At 37.3% G+C, this 19,969-nt stretch overlaps 1 protein-coding gene across 1 annotated transcript; it reads right to left on the bottom strand.

The window, feature by feature from the left end:
- Positions 1-4,840: 4,840 nt before the first annotated feature.
- On the bottom strand, positions 4,841-18,608 carry LOC121430134 (thialysine N-epsilon-acetyltransferase-like). The gene is made up of 5 exons (XM_041627413.1): positions 18,084-18,608; positions 9,298-9,436; positions 8,170-8,346; positions 6,191-6,231; positions 4,841-5,233 (listed from the first exon to the last, which is right to left on the bottom strand). The coding sequence occupies exons 1-5, from the start codon at positions 18,195-18,197 to the stop codon at positions 5,018-5,020; spliced, it is 687 nt and encodes a 228-aa protein (XP_041483347.1). The 5' UTR covers positions 18,198-18,608; the 3' UTR covers positions 4,841-5,017.
- Between the last annotated feature and the right edge of the window lie 1,361 nt (positions 18,609-19,969).

Consider the following 19,969-nt stretch of genomic DNA (forward strand, 5'->3'; position numbering starts at 1 on the left):
ATTACATTCCGCGCCTTGTCCTGACGCTGTCCTGGCCCTAGTGGAAAAGGGGTTTTAACGAACGACCAAAACCGTTTCGGATCATTGTTGGCATTTATGGCAAGGTTGTGTACATAGTCATTGTATCTCTCTCTGCCTCTAACCTAACCATTTTTGTTCTGTTGTTCCATATCCCTGGTTGAACTTTATGTGAACTTTCATTTGTAGTTGCGTATACATTATACCATGTGATCCCGTTTATGTTCCTTTTTTCTCTATGTAAAGGTTGAGGGCTCCGTTGTAAAGCAGTTGGGTTTTTTTTTAATAACTGAACCGGACTACTAGTTCCCTCTAACTCATTTCATCATTAATTTGTAACGAATAAAACATAAATAAATCTCTCATTCTGTGCAGGCCTACTAACCCTTTCTATTTGTCTGTCTTTTGCTTACATTCACTTTCTATCTGCATGCATTTTGCTTTCGTCTTTATTACTCTCTCTCTCCCTCTCCCCCCCCCCTCGTCTCTTTTGAATATGATTTCTCTAATTGTCTCTCCAATTTTCGCTTTTTTACTCCCCATCGATAATTTCGACCTTGCTGGATAACATTATATTTGCTTCATAATAGGCTTTCTTTTCATTCTTATACCTTATCTTTCCTTTACCTTTTTTCTAAATGAGACCTCGGCTTAATTCCTGCCAAACAAAGCCATAAGTCTTTCTGGGAACATCGCTCTTCAATAATGAGATGACGTCGGACGTAAAATCTTCGAGGCGGATGGGGGCGGGACTTTGGGCGGTGTAACATGGCTACGGTTGTCTGCTCATGCGTATATATAGGCACATAATCCTGTCGTGCTTCAAGAACCAACATTCGGGAATTTTATCAATAACTTCGCAGACGCCTTTCTAAACGCAGAGAATCTTTTGTCAAAAGGCCTTCATAACAAGCTATAGGCTTTGCTCTGTCGAGAATCGGTGAATTAAAATAGCAGCGTCGTCCTGGACTATGTCTGGACAAACGACATGATCTATTTTCAGGTTTTTGTCCCGTCCGAATGTTTAGACGACATGCTGTCCCGGTCCACCAACTTTCGACAATGACCTCTGATCTGTTCATTGTGATTTGACGGGCATTTTCAATAGATTCTCAACGTTGCAGAAAGCGTCTGCGAAGCGGATGCTAAAATACGCTATTGGGGAGTTTCTGCACCGCGATGCAGAACAGGGTCCCGTGTCATAAAAACTTGTTACAGTAACAAGTGCGAAACTTCTATGACAAACTTTGAATCAACCAATCGAATTGCAGGATTTCAGTAGCTTTAAACTGATATTGCCATTTTGGTATTAAAACAACATTAATGAATCGGGACCCAGACTCAAGAACGCAGTAAATGTATTGAAATTAGACATTTCGCATTAGTTATGATAACAAGCCTTTTTGAAACGGGACCCCGGTGAAGGAGTGGAGAGACAATCAAAAACAGATGGGGGGATTGAGGGCTCCCCCCCCCCAAAAAAAAAAAAAAATGGCGACCAAGAAAAAAAAAGAAAAGGAAAGAAAAAGAAAGCCAGAAGGGTGAAATATGCTATCATTTTCTAAATATTATATCAAAATCTATCACAATTTGGATTTTTGTGATAAAAATTCTGATTTTTTGCTAGCTCGCAACTTTTTATAGATTTCGCCCGATACGCCATATCCTCCTCAAAATTTTTGGCTAATTATGCCACTGGTGGAAAAACAATCAAATTTGCTTAAATCCCATAAAAAAGGCGATTAGATAATTCCCTTATTATTCGGTGACTAACTACATTCAACATGTTCAACAACAGACGAAATGAAGCCGAAATTGAACAACATGCATATTCGCCTTAAAGTGAGATCTAGTGATTACATTTTTAACTTCAATATCACTTCCCTTCACTCCCTTACACTAGCGTATAGAGGGGGGGGGGGGGGCTGTGGGGCCATGGCCTGAAAAGTTTCACGACCAAGAAAAAAAAGGAGAAAAGAGAAGACAAAGGAAATAGGGTGTAATATAATATGTCAAAATTTCATCACAAAAATACGTTTTTTGTATTAAAAGGTCAAAGCAATTCCTTGATCGCTTCGATCAATTGCAGCTTCTTAGTTACATTGCTGGTCCCTTGTTATCACTTGCAATCCAGGAGGGGGGTACAGCTGGCCGTGCGGCCGCCCCCCCCCCCCCCCTTCTTTTGAGAGTCACAATTAACATTTGTAATGCAAACTTAAAGTGCCGTTAAAACAGGTGTGCCCCCCCCCCCTTGAAAGCGAAGACCCCTTTTTTTCTTGATTGTCCCATTTTTTCGTGAACAAAATACCAAATTTTGGTTTAAAACCCCCCTTTTTTTGCTTGTCTTTTTTTCTGGAAAATGTGCAACCCCCCCCCCCCTTTATTTGAGATGTTGCATGAGGCAAAGTCAGCCCCCTCAAATTATCAAAAACTATATCAGTTGGTAGCAATCATGGGCGCACATGGGCAGTTGCCACACATAGAATAATGTTCAAGCCATAAATTTGTTGCAGTTGATTTCTTCGAAAATTCAAACAAACGTGAGTACCAGACCTTCCAGCTTTAATTTAAAAAAATTGTAACCATCTTGGTGGCTTCACTCAATCAAATGCAAGTTTTCTTCAACACTTTACATTAAATTTGTACGACCTACATTGGAGATCCTCTTTCGTATAAAGATGTATGTTGAATTAATCTTTAAATGCCAACTTACAAGACATTAACGAATGATACTCATATAAATGTGATTTTTTTTAATTTATTTGCATTGTCTTAAAAATAAAATATATAGACATTTCAATAAATAATTTGCAAGATACACATAATATACAACATTCATGCATATACAAAATGTCACGAGTAAAACCCGTGTAAAATGGTATGGCTATGAATAAATAATTATTTACATCATAATTGGTAAGTCTTTACAGCATTCTTCTTAATTCAAATGGGAGCGATCTGAACAACATTTGTGTTATCTCTCATAGACTGTATGTTCTAATTGGCTAGTCTTAAAATATATTTTTTTACAAACTTATTAGTGTAGTAAAACAGACGATATACTTGCATATAATTTTATTTTTATTATTCATTTGTATTTTTATCTAAATGTTTTTGAGAGGAAAATGTACCCGATTTGCTACTTGGTCACAATTATTGTGATATGCGCGTATTTAGCAGTGAATTAGTGGGTTATTATACATGTATAGTTCAGGTGGGCCTCACTACACGTACTGCTGAGAATGTTGCAGTTTGGGAAATGAACCTGGCCAAAATAATAGTCGAGGCCTTTAGGTGGGGCAATTAAGACTTTATAGAACTTTGTTAAACTATGACAGAAACAATTATTTGTTTACACTCTAAAAACAAATCAGTCAAAAAATGACTAGTTAATAAGGTCAGCTGGGAGCAACTGTTATTCTAGTCATATTTGACTATTTTCTAGTCATATTTTACTAGAACGGAGTTATTTCTGACTAGAATATATATCAGAAATTTTAATATCAGTGATTACCATATCAGTTGCACCCAGCTGACTACTAGTCTAGTCAATATGACTGATTTGTTTTAAGAGTGTACCCTTAATTTTCGTTGAAAATCCAGCATTAGTTTGGTCACTAACCATAATGTAATTTAATCAAAATCCGTAAAATTTTGAGCGTAAAGGCCTACCCCTTCTTACCTCAGGGGCTTTTGTATATTAACATACACTGTAAAAACTGTGGTGTTAAAACCGACACCAATTGGTGTTAATAGAGGACCACACCCTGAGGTGTTAAAATTACACCCTACAGATTGAACATAACACCAAAGAGTGTAAATGAAACAACCAAAGGTGTTGTAAAGTAACACCACCAATTTAACACCGGTGTAAAATAACTGGTGTGGTCCTCTATGTACACCGGTTAACACCACAGTTTTTGCAGTGTATACTTTTGACAAAGTTATTACAAAGTACGGACCATATTCTGTGACTGAACTAAAAATACGCTCTCTTTTTTCAAGTTTCAACTTCCTCGTCTGTTTCCGCACAGAACTGTTTGGGAAAACACTATCCTCTTGAAGGAAACCAAAAAGCCAAGAAGAAAAGCAATCTTATTGGAGAGAGTAAAATGGGAGGAACAATATAAAACACGTTTCATCAAAATCGGTCATGAAATAAGCAAGTTATGGACGTTTAAAAAGTCATGTTGTACTTTCTATGGGGATCCTCAAATTGGCAAACGTGCTTCAAAATGGCTGATTTTGTGGACAACTCTCCATTTTTTTTTTTTAAAATGAGAAAATTTAAAAAATATTGATCTATATCTTAGAATTAATAACTCTATGACACTACGCAAGCTAAAATGCTAATAATTATGAAATTGTGAAGCAAGTGATTAAAAAAATGCTGTTATAATCCATGATCCGTAATTTTGTTGTTTTATTTGTATAGATGACACGTTACAACTTAGGTCAACATATTAGATTCCCGACACGGCTTACTATTCTTGATCGTCATTCTGACTGAGACGAGCCGGGTTTTAATTGACAATTAACCCAACTTGGTTGCTTATCAATTAAAATACATAACTCAGTGCGGGGATTGGAACGCTATCGTTTCAGAACCGATGTAGTCAAATCCGGTGATTTCACCTAGATCCGGGACCGGCTAGCTCGTTCTTTGTAGTTACTGTAACAATCTCCATTCAAATTATCTACTTTTAACGTTACTCAAACGCGCAATTGACGGTCCAATCAGGAAACCGGTCTCCGGGCCGGTCTCGTATAGTGACCGAGTGCCGGTATCCAATTCCACGACACCTTTCTCTCGTTAGCATGATATGTCGGGGGCACAACCGAACAAAATCCGTCATAGCAAATCACAGCGCTTTGGCTCAGATGTTCGGTTCAAATCGGTTATCTGGTATAGAGTGCGCGGTTATAAAAGAACCGGTGTCACTGTTCGCTACCATGACAATCCGAACCTAAATACGAGAATTTAAGTTCCAGTATAGTGTCACAGGTCACATGTCACAATTTGTGATCCGTTATTCAAGACAGGGATCCGGGCCTTGGCAAACCGGCTAACCTCGTTTCGGCCGATGGCAAATAGGTGATATTTGTCCTCTTCGGTCATATCCGTGGCGCCTATCCGTTTATACAGCTTCATGACATCCTTGTTCCATTCAACGACAGTACCCTGTACAGCTTTGCATCCTCTCTCCTCAGAAATCTGAAAGCAAAATATGAATATGAAAATAATTAATGAACACAATTCCTCTCATCTTCAACAAATTCTAAAAGAACTCACAAAAAATATTTCATTTATATAATCATATAATTCAATTATTCCTCTTTATTTTGATACCTAACATGAGACAAACATTTCACGCGTTATTGAGCAAGAAGAGTTTGACATTTTGATGTCAAAACCATGTTGCGCAGAAAAATGGGAAAAGTTTGGTTCGACGTATACGACGACAGCCGTGCTTATTTGACGAGTGGCTCATTAGCATTTTTTTGGTATTTTTTAAAGATTCTCTCACTGATCCCTAAAATGAGACTGGATTCAGATTCACTTGTTGAGTTTCTGCGCAAATCGTTTGCCATGCGTAATATAAACATAATAAACAATTTTTATATACCGCAAAATCGCAAAATTGCCTCTAAGCGGTTGAAAGAGAGGAAAATGAAGTATAAAGGAAATAGAAATACTTTGCACAACAAAATGTATCAAAACTAATATCAAACGAGTAAACGATTTGCTAAGCTCTTGGTTTCAAATTCGAGATGAGATTCCACTCTTGTCCTGAGTATCAAATATATAGTAAAAAAACATATTGATTAATTGTGAAATCTATCTCTGAAAAGGGGTTTCCTTTTTTGTGGGACGCACTGTATAAGCCGATTTGTGTATGAAATCATAATACGGTGTAGGTTTCGTATTATCTTGTTTGACTCCAATCTTGATAATTTCAGGTACAATCAAACTGAAAACTGACAGTCCTTGCCCTCGATGAGTAAGCAATAACAAATATTTTTATAAAAATCACAATTCTTTACAAATGTCTTTACTGGGATATAAATTACAATGTTCTTTTTTACTTATGCATTATTAGACGTTGGGATTTATGGAAAAGGAAGTCGAATTCCATTTCGGGATTTTATTGATAGGAACAATGATTCTTACCTTGGCTATTGTATGTAGAAGAGCGATGCCGAGCCCAGTACCTAAGGGGATAGACGAAACAAGTGAAATAGGTTAATATTACTAAGGCCATACATCCCCCAAAGATCAGAAATTGAAGCCCTAAAACGCTGAAATAATACAGTAATCGTACCAATAAATCAATATTCCAGCGTTTGATGAATAAAAATCAACGCCATTTATTTTGTATTCATATAGGTGAAGTGATCTGTCGAAGGTTGATTTCAATAAAGCAATACGCTTTATTTTAGTCTTTTTTTTTCTTTTATCTCTAGCCTGGGGGCCGTTTCACAAAGCTGTTCGTAAGCGGCTTTAAGAACGACTGGTGATCCTTTCCTATGTGCTAAACCATCGTCGCCAATAGATATACCATTTACCACAAGAAAGGATCACCAGTCGTTCTTAAAGTCGCTCTTAACTTACGAACAGCTTTATGAAACGCCCACCTGTTCCTTTTTTATAAATTATTCAGCATTACTGTCGTAATCATCAGAATTTGGCTTTAACAAAAACATTATAATATAAACGTCGGAATATACGCCCCAAATAAAACGAATAAGGATATAATGCAATCTCCAATAAATCCAAAGCGTAATCACTTAAGAGTTAAAAGTTAAAAAAGTTTATACACTCGTATTTTCAAGGATTTAAAAAAAAATCCACATCGGTAGTGAATAGCGACAGGCTTAAGGATTAACTTTTAAAGATCACAAAGATTGAACTTTGAATCTTTTAGTTTCATATTTAAATCCAAAAGGTATAAATCTTTATCAAATATTTGGCCAGTAACTATTCACAGCTGGTTTGAATTAAGTCCTTGGAATTTAGAGGGTAACTCGACGATGATTGATTAATAGTTTGGTGTTGGTGCTATGTCGGTTTTGAAAGCATGATTTAACCCTCACTAGTTTAAACCACACCTAATTCCCTCCCCCCCTTCTCCAAAAAGAAAAAAAATGATCCAAATCACATTATTAGGACGATTTTCATTATAAAGTTATCGGCATGGTCGTTCACAGCAGTAGGTGGGGCGGTGCCCTTTCCCCCTCCCCCCCAAAAAAAATTATATAATACTACAAACTGTGAACGAAATCCTTTAATTTCACTTCGAAAAATACAAAAGTGCCCCATAACATACTTGGTCGGTTCACTCCCTCGCCCTTGAATTACTTCAAAAGTCATTATGGAACTTGCCCCCCCCCCCTCCCCCGAACAAAATTTCTCACGAGTTTTTTTTCATTGTATTTTTTTTTCGTTCTCCGCTGACATACAAATTGACAAAAACATGAAAATAGCATTTAATCGTGAAATCGCCAAATAATTTTGTCAAAGTTAGCAAATTTTCAGACGACGGTAAATAGATCACAAGTCCCTGGGGAAAAAATCAGGGAAATTTCCTCGCGGTGATTCATATTTCCTGTTGGATCTTTGCCTTGTCAAAACAAATTAAGGTCATTGATGTCTGCAAGACTTTCAGTTATCAATGTAATTCATAACAATAACATGAATAAATACAACATTTATCACGCGCCGTGAACTTTTCCGAGGCGCAGACATTTATGAAGATAAACTTATTTGGATGTGCCGAACGGTTTTAAAAAATCTAAAAAAAAAAATTTTTTTTCTTCTTGTACTTTGATGTATATAGGTCTAGATTTTATGACAGAAAGATACTTTAAATCTGAACGGTTCCATAAACTAGTCAAATCAATGCCATTTTTGTGTCAACATTCCAGGCCCCCAATTTAAACATAAAAAATAATAAAACTACATTAAGTATTATGCCGATTTTGTTTTTGTATAGGCTATTTGTAGACCCCGACTAGGGAGGAGAGCCTCATAACAGAAACTAGTTTTTCTTTTGGTCATCCTCAGGCACTAGTCCATGGTAATTCTTTCTCTTAGAAACTATCTGTTTTGCCTGGAAGTAAAATGAATAAATAAAAATGAGTTTTTCGCACCTCTGTACTCTGAGTTGATGTAGACATCCTCAAGATAGAGAAGACGTCCCTTCCATGAGCAGAAGCCCATGAAATAGAGGGCATAACCCAAGATGGACGATTCCTCGTTGGCCTCTTTGTCTTCTAAGACGATGCTCTCGAATACAGGGTTATCGCCAAACCCATCTCGACGGAGGTCTGAAGATGAGGATAAAAACCATTTCAAAATTTATTTTTAGGGGTAGAGAGATGAGTAGGCCTACACAAAATTCGCCCTAATAATTAACAACCAACGAAATGAAATCTGAAATGATGATGGTGATGCTAATTATAAAAACACCAAGTTTAGTTAAAAGTAGCTTTACTCAAAATGACAATAATGACTGTAATTATGATAATTATGATAAGCCCCAGTCATATATGAACAAGTATCTTGAAGGATCTATACATGCCAATACCGGCATGACCTGGGGCGCGACCCGAGGAGGGTCCGGGATAAAAATTGAGATGGAGTGACGAGCTCACAAAATTCATTGGCATAAATTGGATTGCATCGGCACAAGACAAGCACCTTTGGCACAAACGTGAGGAGGCCTTTGCCCTGTAGTGGGCTGAACATGGCTGATATGATGATGATGATACCAATGCCAGAAAAGACGGAAGAGCATTAATGCATTTGGTTATTAAGAATACAATCCATTTGTGATACAGAAAACTTTCATCAGTTGGGGATGATCAAATCACGGTCCCGAAAACATGATCAAATAAAGTAATGCTTCTACCAATCTTACAAATATCTATACTGGAATCTTAGATTAAAACACTGGTGAGGTTGGTAGATTTTTAACATTATTTAGCGACAGATTTAAAACACCAACAAGAATGATAATAAACATAATGATAATCATAATCATAGATTATATGATATCGCAAGGGCATTTGATGACCTTTTTGCAAAGATCTCTTGCTCGAATTCTGCATAAAGCGATATTCTGCATGGCATCAGGCGGAAGTGTCTTCCAATCTAAAAATACTCAAATTCTAAGTACACAAACAATTTTTGTTATCACTGGTGAAGAAAAACTGACAATAATGAACCTTAATTAAAACTATCCAAACAAATATGATGAAAACACAAATTAAGCTCACCATCTTCAGAGACTTCTACCCGATCTCCATAATCTTCACTCTCTGCGAGTTTCCTCATAAGTACTGAGATCTGAGAACAGTCTTCAACCTTTCCTCGACGTATGACATAGCGTACCATGGGATTTGGCTTTGAACAGTTCTATAACAAAGAGCAAATGTATAATGATATCAATATATTGCTGATAAAATATTAATTTACATTAGCCAGAACACAAATTTTATCCCCCGACGTATGGCAAAGGACATTTCATGTGGTCATTTGTTTTGTATCCGACAGGGACTATCCGGTTCGAACAAAAACTGGTCTGAAGAGTGATAAATGAAAGGACGATACTTGTTGGATGTATAATCCGACAAAGTCTCTTTAATATGACGAGTACCTTCGAGCTTAATACCCCTTAATACGCATTGTTTCTGAGCGCTTGATACATAGACTATTATAAAAAATAGGTTGAAGTGTTGGGTAAAATTAACAAAATACAAAGTAGTATAAACTTAAGACTAATGAAGGGAAAATGCATGGAGGGTAATTTTATCCAAAAAATAGTATGATTTACCAACAAGTGTTGGAGAGTCAAGAACATAAGCCGAGAGGGCATTCCAAAGCCTATATAGGCATGATAGGAGCACATACGGCGAATTAGGCACGATGACCATATATATGAGCGGGTGTGGGTTCGGGGACCATGAGATACTTGAAGCTGGACAGATGAGGAAAAGCAAAGTCTGATAGATTATTCATAATTATGTCAACCAGGAATGAAATCTAATGTATTGACAACTGGTATTCATTTCTGCAGCTTCTATTACAAGGGGGACATATACAAACTTGTATGAAGATATCAAACAGTTATGATATCATGTAAAAGAGAAGAAAAAAAAAGAAAATGTGACGTGACATGATCAGTCCACCTGACATGTCTCATGAATATTCATGACGATATGCATAATTAAAAAAATCACAAAAAAACGCAAACATTTAAACTTCAATAATTCCATTATTTGCTATCAGATTTTGATGGAATTTTCTGTAGTTTGCTCAGTGAAATCCACTCTTTTCATTTACACCGAGTTATTTTCATCCATGCAGGAGTTACCACTTCAAATTCTGTGGTCTGCACTCTAATCATATGCCCCCATTGTGCTCTCCGTGAGGTGATTATATTTGCCTTTTCTTCAATACCACGCAGAAGCACTTCGTGGAACCCCTTGCTTTGATCCCGTTTTTACATATTTTTATTACCCCTCTGTCATTTCAACAGGATCCTTTGTGCTTGCATGCATGAATTATTTTCATGTTCTTTTTTTTCTTCTCATGCAGGGACCCGTGCATTCCTTTAGAATATCACTTTCAAAACATTCTTTACGCGATTTGTATTTTTCTGTTTCTTCAGCAGTCGTAAAGATTACAAATTACAGTATTGGGCTACGCTCTAAAAAAGATTGATTAAAAATTTTCCCAATATTGTGTAGAAAGAGAACAAGCATGTTTGCTGTGTAATTGTCCCCCGTTGGGCAAAATGCAAGTTTAAAGGGTAGCCTAAAGGTATTTGACATCATTTTACCCCGGCGGCACGCATACATGTTCCCACTTTACCCAATTATGGGTAAACTATTTTAGAGTGTAAGCGAGGTAAAGTCGTTGGGCATGACATAAAACTCGATCAATTTCCTTTCCCGATCAAGGAAATTGTTTATTCCAATCTAGTAATGCAAGAAGATTTCGTTGAACTGACGTTGTTTTTAGCTTTGGTAAAATCCTCCCAAAGTGCGTCTATCAATTTTGCAATTATTAATTAATAGATTATTTAAATGATTGTGTTTGACCTAAGTCAGTTATGATGTGGATAATGATGAAATTCACACACTCCTGAACTCAGGGTGGGGGGGTGATTTTATACCGCAAGGATATGATATAATATTTTTTGTTAATTGTAATATAGTGAGAAAGTATAAAAAGCTTGACCCCACTAGTATTCTTTTTCATTATACAAACCTTTTTAATTTACGAATTGAATTTCATTGATCCAAGATATACTTAAATTAACTGCTGTATTTATTGCAGCGCAGGGAACCCATACTAACAAGCTTTGTTTGCCAGTGGGTTCCCTTTTTTATTTCTGTATATTATATTTTTGTGTTTTGCTATACATTAACTTTTGTTAAAGTTTGGAATGAAAAAAATAAATGCAATCAATCAATCAAAATTTACAAAGAAAATTGTAAAAATAATATTAATGATAGTTATGATAATGATAATAATATTAATGATGATAATTGTAATTGTAATCATAATAATAATGATAGTTACGATAATGATATGATAATAATAATAATAACATATTGGACTATATAGTGCCAAATCCATACCTAGAGTGCTTAAGGGAGTAATATGATATGAAAAATTGTTTTGATCGGATTTTCGATCAAACCAAAATATCACTGGTTTTTTTTTTGGTGGGGGTGGCTAAACATTTTAGGATAAAATCTCTTTGACTTTCTGCTATCCTTTCGGTAGATTTGCAACGTAACTATACTCATTAAAGGTTCCATGACATTTGCTCCGGCGACAATTGCTCCGCGGTAAGTTTCACGCACTATAATGGATCTACAACTTCAATATCCTATGCCTTAAAGGGGAATCCAGCCTTGGCCATAAAATGTTGTGTTGGGAAGGAGAAAAATAAATTAAACAGAATGGTGAAAGTTTGAAAGAAATTGGACAAGCAATAAGAAAGTTATAGCTGCTTTAAAATTGAGATCACTAATACTATGTAGATTTCAAATTGGCAACTGGGTAAGTAAATTATGACAAGGGGCAAGGACAACTTTCCCATAGGCCATGTACTTTATTATCAGGGATTTGTGGTTTTCTCCTAAGTACCCATTCCCCTGGGGCAGTAATCTAAATATAACCCATGTAGTGTATTGTTTTATGTCCTCATGAAAGAAAAATATAATTTGAAATAAAACTTTTGGGAAAAATGACATTTTAGCCATAATATGTATTGGAGTACATGGAAGAGTAGTCCTTGCCTTACATCACTATGACATCCCATATGCGGCCAATTTGAAGTCTCCATGGGTATAGTGATTACCAATATTTACAACTTTTAAAAATTCATATCTTTCTTTTTGTTTGTCCAATATTGTTCAAACTTTCACCTATCATCTTGTCTGATTTTTCTTTTCCTTATAAAAACAAGTTTTTATTTGGGTTGGATTCCCCTTTAACCTAAACATAACGCTAAAATAACCCAACATACAACCCTGTTGAAAGCAACAATTACCCTATATAACCCTATATCCTAGACGAAACAAGGCCCGGAGGAATTGTCCCATGAGCAAAATGTCGTTTCACCCTGACGATGATAAGTCGCCGAGCGAGAGAGGTCGCTAAAAAGGAAACAATGATCGATTTGGTATACGGTTGCTGCAAAAAGTTTGATGATACCGCAAACGATATCGATCATTTGCCAAAGTCAGCATTAAAAGAAGCTGCATGCCAAAGGAAAGTTGATCGATTTTCACATTTGGATACCTCCCACTTCGTAAGAAAAAAGAAAAGAAACTTCCACCCCCCCCCCCTTAATAAACTTCAGCAGTCATGGCAGTGAAACCATGTTTATTTAGCTCTACAGACATTGATCATTGTCACGCGGGTTTTACCGTTACACTCTAAATTTGAGGGATTTGGAATCGGCTGTGAATAGTGGCCTGTCGAATACTGAAATTAGTTTGATCTTAAAGAATTAGCTTTTAGATTTCAAAAGATCGTGAGTCGTGTTTGTTGGAGCGAAATATCAGGGTGGAAAGACGGGAAACAAACGAAGGGAAAACATCAAGGGATTAAGCAAGGGGGAACAATGTAGATACGCCTATTCTACACTTAATGGTTTTACCTCCACAAAAATAGGTCAATAGTTTAGAGGATGGTAGGTCCACGATCAATCCGGCGATCAATACATGAAGTATATGTATAAAATGGATGCATACCATCACCTCACACAGCGCCTTGAATTGGTAGGTAACACAAGTCATGTCCAATCCACGGCGCGACCGGCAAAATATTTCTGATATCCTAACCGGCAAAATATTTCTGATATCTTAACCGACAAAATATTTCTGATATCCTAAATTACATACTCTACAGGGATACCCTATACTTGCACGTTATTAGAAGGATGCACAAGAAAAAACATTTCATATATGCGTACATCATATTGATAATAACATCATTATGTGAGAAGTGAGATTTTATATAGATATAGTCAACGGCGACAAATCGCCACTCAAACCAACATAAGAAGCCTAAACTGAAATCGACTTATTTGACGTGTCATTGTCATCTCATCCAAAACACATTAGTCCCAGCTATTGTGCGACCGAAAGAAAAAAATCTCAAGCAATTTAGCTATAATTCATGAATAATAATGACGCAATCTGCATAACGAAAATCATGAAGTAAGAAAAATGTACTACCAAAAGATGCGATTGCCGAATCCGGGATGCAAAAGCAACTTTTTAGGCCCCGCATGGCCCGATATAGTTGAAACGGGACCCCATATTCGACTATTTTTCTGGACGCGGGTGCGTAGCACCCCTCCCCCCCCCCCCACCCCCGTGCACTAATCCTTGTCATCATCATATACCTAGACAAATAGGCCCTTTTACAACTTTCTACTATAGGTAAGATTCCCTGAACCGAGTCAGAAAGAGGGAGAGACAACTCGCTAATGCAAGAGTGATCGTCGCAGAGCGTTCCATCAACAGTTTTTTGGTCTGACAAGTTGTCAGATCTGACAACTTTCCTTGATGTTGATTGGCTGAGATCGTAGCATGGTTCCAATCCAGCTGGGTCCCGTTGCATGAAAGTTATATCATGACTATGGTAACTACCATCCAATGGTAACAACCTTGGAAACAATGCTCAATAGCCGATCAGAATCAGGGATTCCATTAAATTGATACCATTTAATAGCAAATATAATAATTGGCATTTATCATGTTTATAGCGCTTTATCAATCTACGACTGTTCAAAGCGCTTCAGGATTATTACTACCCGGTCACTGGATTCATAGCATTCCGAGCAGCCTGTTAGGCGCAAACTTGCTAAACCAACCACAATGACGGTTGTTTCCTACAGGTACCCGATCAGCACCTGGGTCGAGAGTGGCAAAGTTTGGATCGACGCCTTGCCAAAGGACGCTATAGGCCATGGTGGGACTCGAGCACACGTCCCTCTGATTACAAGGCGAGAGTCAGAACCGCTACACCGCGGCGCTTCCACTATAACAGTTAACTTTTATGCAAAGGGTCCAGATGCGAAACTGGAAATGACCCTGTATAAGAAGCGCCACGAAACGGCGACAGGTATATAGGCCTTTACCCCAGCACAACCCTAACCTGCAAACCCCCAACCTAACCTCGTCCGGACCTCGTCCTGGTAAATCACTATAGCGGTATACCAATAAAACGATTCAATACCCGAAGCCCAAAGGGGGCCCAAGGTGAAGAAAAATATAGTTTTTCGATCTGCTGAAAGCGTGATCGGAATTACATAATTATGACCCAATTACAGGTAGGGCCTATATTAATATATGTAGCAAATAAAAATCATGTCTATACAGTGGTGCTAATAAGTAAGTAAACCTGGGGGGGGGGGGTGTTTCACAAAGATTTAAGTATGACTTAGAGTCGCACTTAAATGTCTTGTTGCGCGCAGTATAAAAGGCATGACAGCATTGGTCAGATCATGCCAAGAGGACGCGTACTACTGAGTATTGATAAATAAGATTGCGCGTTGCTTATACGCGTCGACATTTAAGTGCGACCTAAGTCATACTTGAATCTTTGTGAAACACCCCCCAGACCAGAAACATGTAGAGCGTTCAAGTTCTGCCAACATGGCCAAGTTATAGACATTTAATTGTGATGTCGGGACTGTGATCTAAATAATATTACATCCAAGAAAGTATGTTTCTCTTTGACAGGTTGGATCGCCAAACATTGGAGTGTTGTCTAAAGTCAACACTCGTCATGAAGGAGTGCATTTTGTGAATTAGGGGGTTCAATAACGTTTGAACACAATAGTACACTCTTAAAATAGTTGGGCAAAAAATGCCCAACTTTTAACCAACCCTGCATGGGCAACATACTGTCCACATGTACAACTATTGGTTAAAATATGCCCAACTTGGTAATAACAAGTGGAATGCCTCTGGCCGTCTCACCTGCATCACGCGGTTCAATATAGCAGCAGTGCTGACTTTGAATACTACTCTAACTCGCACAAGATGTTCAGTGATACATGGTTACTCTTATGTCCACTTTTTATGAACTAGACCAATAAACTTACAGAGATATGATGGTTATTCACCAAAAAACCCCAACATGGCCAAAGTTCATTGACCTTACATGACCTTTGACCATGATCATGTGACGTGAAACTCAAACAGGATATTCAGTGATACTTGATTACTCTTATGTACAAGTTTCATGAATCAGATCCATAAACTTTCAAAGTTATGATGGTAATTCAACAGATACACCCAATTCGGCCAAAGTTCATTGACCTTTGACCTTGGTCATGTGACCTGAAATGTGCACAGGATGTTCAGTGATACTTGATTACTCTAATGTCCAAGTTTAATGAACTAGCCCAATAAACTTCCAAAGTTATGATGGTAATTCAACAGATACCCCCGATTCGGCCAAAGTTCATTGACCCTAATGACCTTTGACCTTAATCATGAGACCTGAAACTTGCACAAAATTTTCAGTGATGCTTGATTACTATTATGTCCAAGTTTCATGAATCAGATCCATAAATTTTCAAAGTTATGATGGGAATTCAACAGATATCTCCAATTCGGCCAAAGTTCATTGACCCTAAATGACCTTTGACCTTGGTCATGTAACGTGAAACTCATGTAGGATGTTCAGTGATACTTGATTAACCTAATGTCCAAGTTTCATGAACTAGGTCCATATATTTTCTAAGTTATGATGACATTTCAAAAACTTAACCTCAGGTTAAGATTTCAAAGTTGATTCCTCCAACATGGTCTAAGTTCATTGACCCTAAATGACCTCTGACCTTGGTCATGTGACATGAAACTCTAATAGGATGTTCAGTAATACTTGATTAACCTTATGGCCAAGTTTCATGAACTAGGTCCATATACTTTCTAAGTTATGATGTCATTTCAAAAACTTAACCTCAGGTTAAGATTTGATGTTGACGCCGCCGCCGCCGCCGCCGCCGCCGTCGCCGCCGCCGTCGGAAAAGCGGCGCCTATAGTCTCACTTTGCTTCGCAGGTGAGACAAAAACTAGTAATTGGGTAATGAATTTGCTCAATTGGATAATATGTATAAATGCCCAGAATATATATATATATATTACCAACATCTGCCTACATTACCCAACTATGTTGCTCAACATTTTAAGTGTGTATAGGGCCTATACTATGGCCAAAACAAAAAAGCCTATGAGGGAAAGAAAATATTCGATATAAGGCACAAACATCTTGAAGAATTAATAGTCCTATATCTTTTCAGCTCAGCGAGATCAAAGGGAATCATAATTTCCTTCACATTCTTCTGCATTGTGATGTCATTACATCATGAAATCAAGCGAGAAAATTTCAAAGTCCGTTCGTGGCACGAATTCCAGATAAATATACTTTCCAAATATTAAAGGATGGCATCCCCATGAAGAGTTCCAGTAAAAAGGCATCCGCACACCTACATGACTGGTCTATGATCAGATTTTCGAACAATCGCATTTTGCTTCTTTTCTGAAAATGAATGAATATATCTTGTTCTCCAAAGTTCGAATTAACTGTATAACAATTTGTGATGATTACAAGCTGGTTTTTTTAGGGGGAGGGTAAAGGCCAATTTTGTTTCAAATCGTAGCCAATTCACCTGACCCCTATACCCTCTCCCCCTTTTTTTCTTAACATTTCAAATAATTATGTGACAACGTTATTATATACTCGTAAATTTTTCTCTACAATGGTTTTCATGTAGCTCCCTTCATATGGCTGCTATTCTCTCAAGCATTTTGCTTGCGATAGCTGGCCACTGCATTTTGTTTTATATATTATTGCTTACATGTATATCTATGTAAATTATTCTTCTATTATGTAATCGTCACAATTTGTAATTCTTTCATTTATGTTTGTATTTCTTTATATTTATTATGATTACTGTGTTTGATATATTGAATTTTCAATAAATGCAGAAACACCTGCAAAAAAAATTGTAGGATTGCTTTGATATTGACGTCGTAACAGACGTCTATACGACTAGCTATTTAATTCGTTTTTGTTTCAAATAATATGGTAGCATTGCCACAGGCTTGAACGTGAGTTTTTGTAACATGATTTGAACTTTACGCAGTACTATAATATTTTCCATGTCTCATTATTCACATCAAATTAGTTTTATTCCACATTCGGGCCACATATCAATTCTTGAAAGATGGCCTTCATAATTGTTTTATCCGCTATATCGCAGATATCGGCATAATGTGGCTCAGGTGTTAATCTACAATGCTCTTTTATCCTGATTTCAAATAAATGGAAATACTATATGCATTATTGGTGACTTGGTGTACACTTGTTTAAAAAAAAAGTAATAATACTTCCAGTTCAAAATCGCAACAAATCAATTACCTCTACACATGAAATCTATACTGATTGACAATTTAGCTGTTGACACTTTCCAAGTTTGGCCTAATCACATTATAATGAAACTTGATTGATTTCATCTCCTCACCTCAATTTTGTCAGCATGATCTTTCCCCATCTCGATCGCTCGTTTATCCTTCAAAACAAGATGAGAAACAGTATTGATAATTCCAGAGACCTTTGATGACTTTCCACTCTCCATAGTGTCGAAACTGTAAGAATGTAATTCCTTGTCGTGTCACAACTCAGAAAGGTTAACACGAATTCTTCTGGTATAAGTCTGCCTGATGGTTCAAAGTTTTCACTTTTTACCTGTCGTCGGTGGATGAAAAATCAGTGGGAATATTGGACAGAACGATAAAGTGACACGGCGGTTTCTCAAAGCGTGCTCAAAGTCCGGGCTCAAAGTATCGCAGAGAACAAGAAGTGCCTATCTCCTCAATCTATTCTCGAGCACAATGATTGCCAATGACAAGCTTTTAGAAGTATATATAATACGACGAGAAGATTTGTGGTTTCGTTACAGGTGAATATGCTTCGCTGAGTTTGAATACGTTAAAATGTAGGGTACAAAATTCGCGATGCTATTTTATATGCGATGCGTGTTAGGCACTGTCCCGAACCACTATACGAGCACGCAGTGAGCGAAGAAATGAGCAAGTAAGTAAGGGATCCACGCATGTGCACTAGGAGTGTTCTGATTGGCCGAATATTACGCAGTAATAGGACTAGCGATTACAGCTCAGTCAGGTTAGGGGAACATCTGCTGGAGAAGCAGTGATGTCAGGGGGGAAACACCGATTTCTTTTCTTTTCTTTTCAGTGGAAATCCGTTTCATGGGATTGCCGGCGCAATGTAGTAGACCTTTAATCTGAAACTGCATGCGAATGTTTACATACCGGTCGACGACGATGTGTTCGGAAATGACACTTCTTTCTTAATTCTATTTGATCTACACCAACAAAATGCTTATTCTCATGATATCCACCACGCGAACATTTTTTTGTCATTGTTTTCATTATTGCACGATGGGGTTTAGCAAATTTGTCCTGCTTTTCAAAATAGATTGGTTGTTCTCGGAATGAACATGTGGGAACCGCAACGTCGTATGCAAACGGGGGCGCTAGACTCCAACAGCTCCACGAACAAAAAAAGAAGAGAAAGAAAGAGAGGGGGTGAAAGGAAGAAAATAAAAGGGAAAGGGGGTTAAAACATTATAGTTTTCTTTCATATTATATTTCAAAATGTATTTTACAAAAATTAGATTTTCGTTTTAAAAATGTCAAAATTTTCGCTCTCTTGATTCGCACGCTTTACGATATTTTGAAATAAAATTTGCCCCATTCGCATCCCCCTTTTCAACAAGAGTTGAATTAGCTTATAGGAGATATACTACATTCCCTGATCATTGCAAAAACAGACATATCCTATACGGCCTACCATTCAGCGATTACTACTTTTATGGCTACATTGAGATTCATTTTCACTGTTTTAGTGAACAAAACGAAACTTTGAATCGAGGTCCAGATCTGCAATAATTACATCATACGTGATGTGAAATAAATCGTTGAAAACTGAGCATGGTCACTGACGATAAGTAAATTATAGTACACATCCACGCCAACAGAGGGCCTTTTCCGAAATTCTCAATGTACAACGTGACATGGCCGAGTGGTCTAAGGCGCCTGGCTATATACGGAAAGTCCGGGGTTCGATCCCCGGCCGCGGCACCTATGCCCGTGAGCAAGGCATTTAATCTATAATGCTCTTTTTTCCTGCTTTCAAATAAATGGAAATGCTATATGCATTATTGGTAACTAGATGTGCACTTGTTTAAAAAAAAAAAAAAAAAAACGTGTTTCTTGTGTGCTCACACATTTTCGTTAAAAAAACCACACACAAAGTGGCTAACAAAACACACCAAAATGTCGAATTTGGAAATAAAAAAAAATTATGGAATTACTGCATTATTTC

The sequence above is a fragment of the Lytechinus variegatus genome, chromosome 16 (genome assembly GCF_018143015.1).
Source record: "Lytechinus variegatus isolate NC3 chromosome 16, Lvar_3.0, whole genome shotgun sequence".
In the NCBI taxonomy this organism is placed as follows: domain Eukaryota; kingdom Metazoa; phylum Echinodermata; class Echinoidea; order Temnopleuroida; family Toxopneustidae; genus Lytechinus; species Lytechinus variegatus.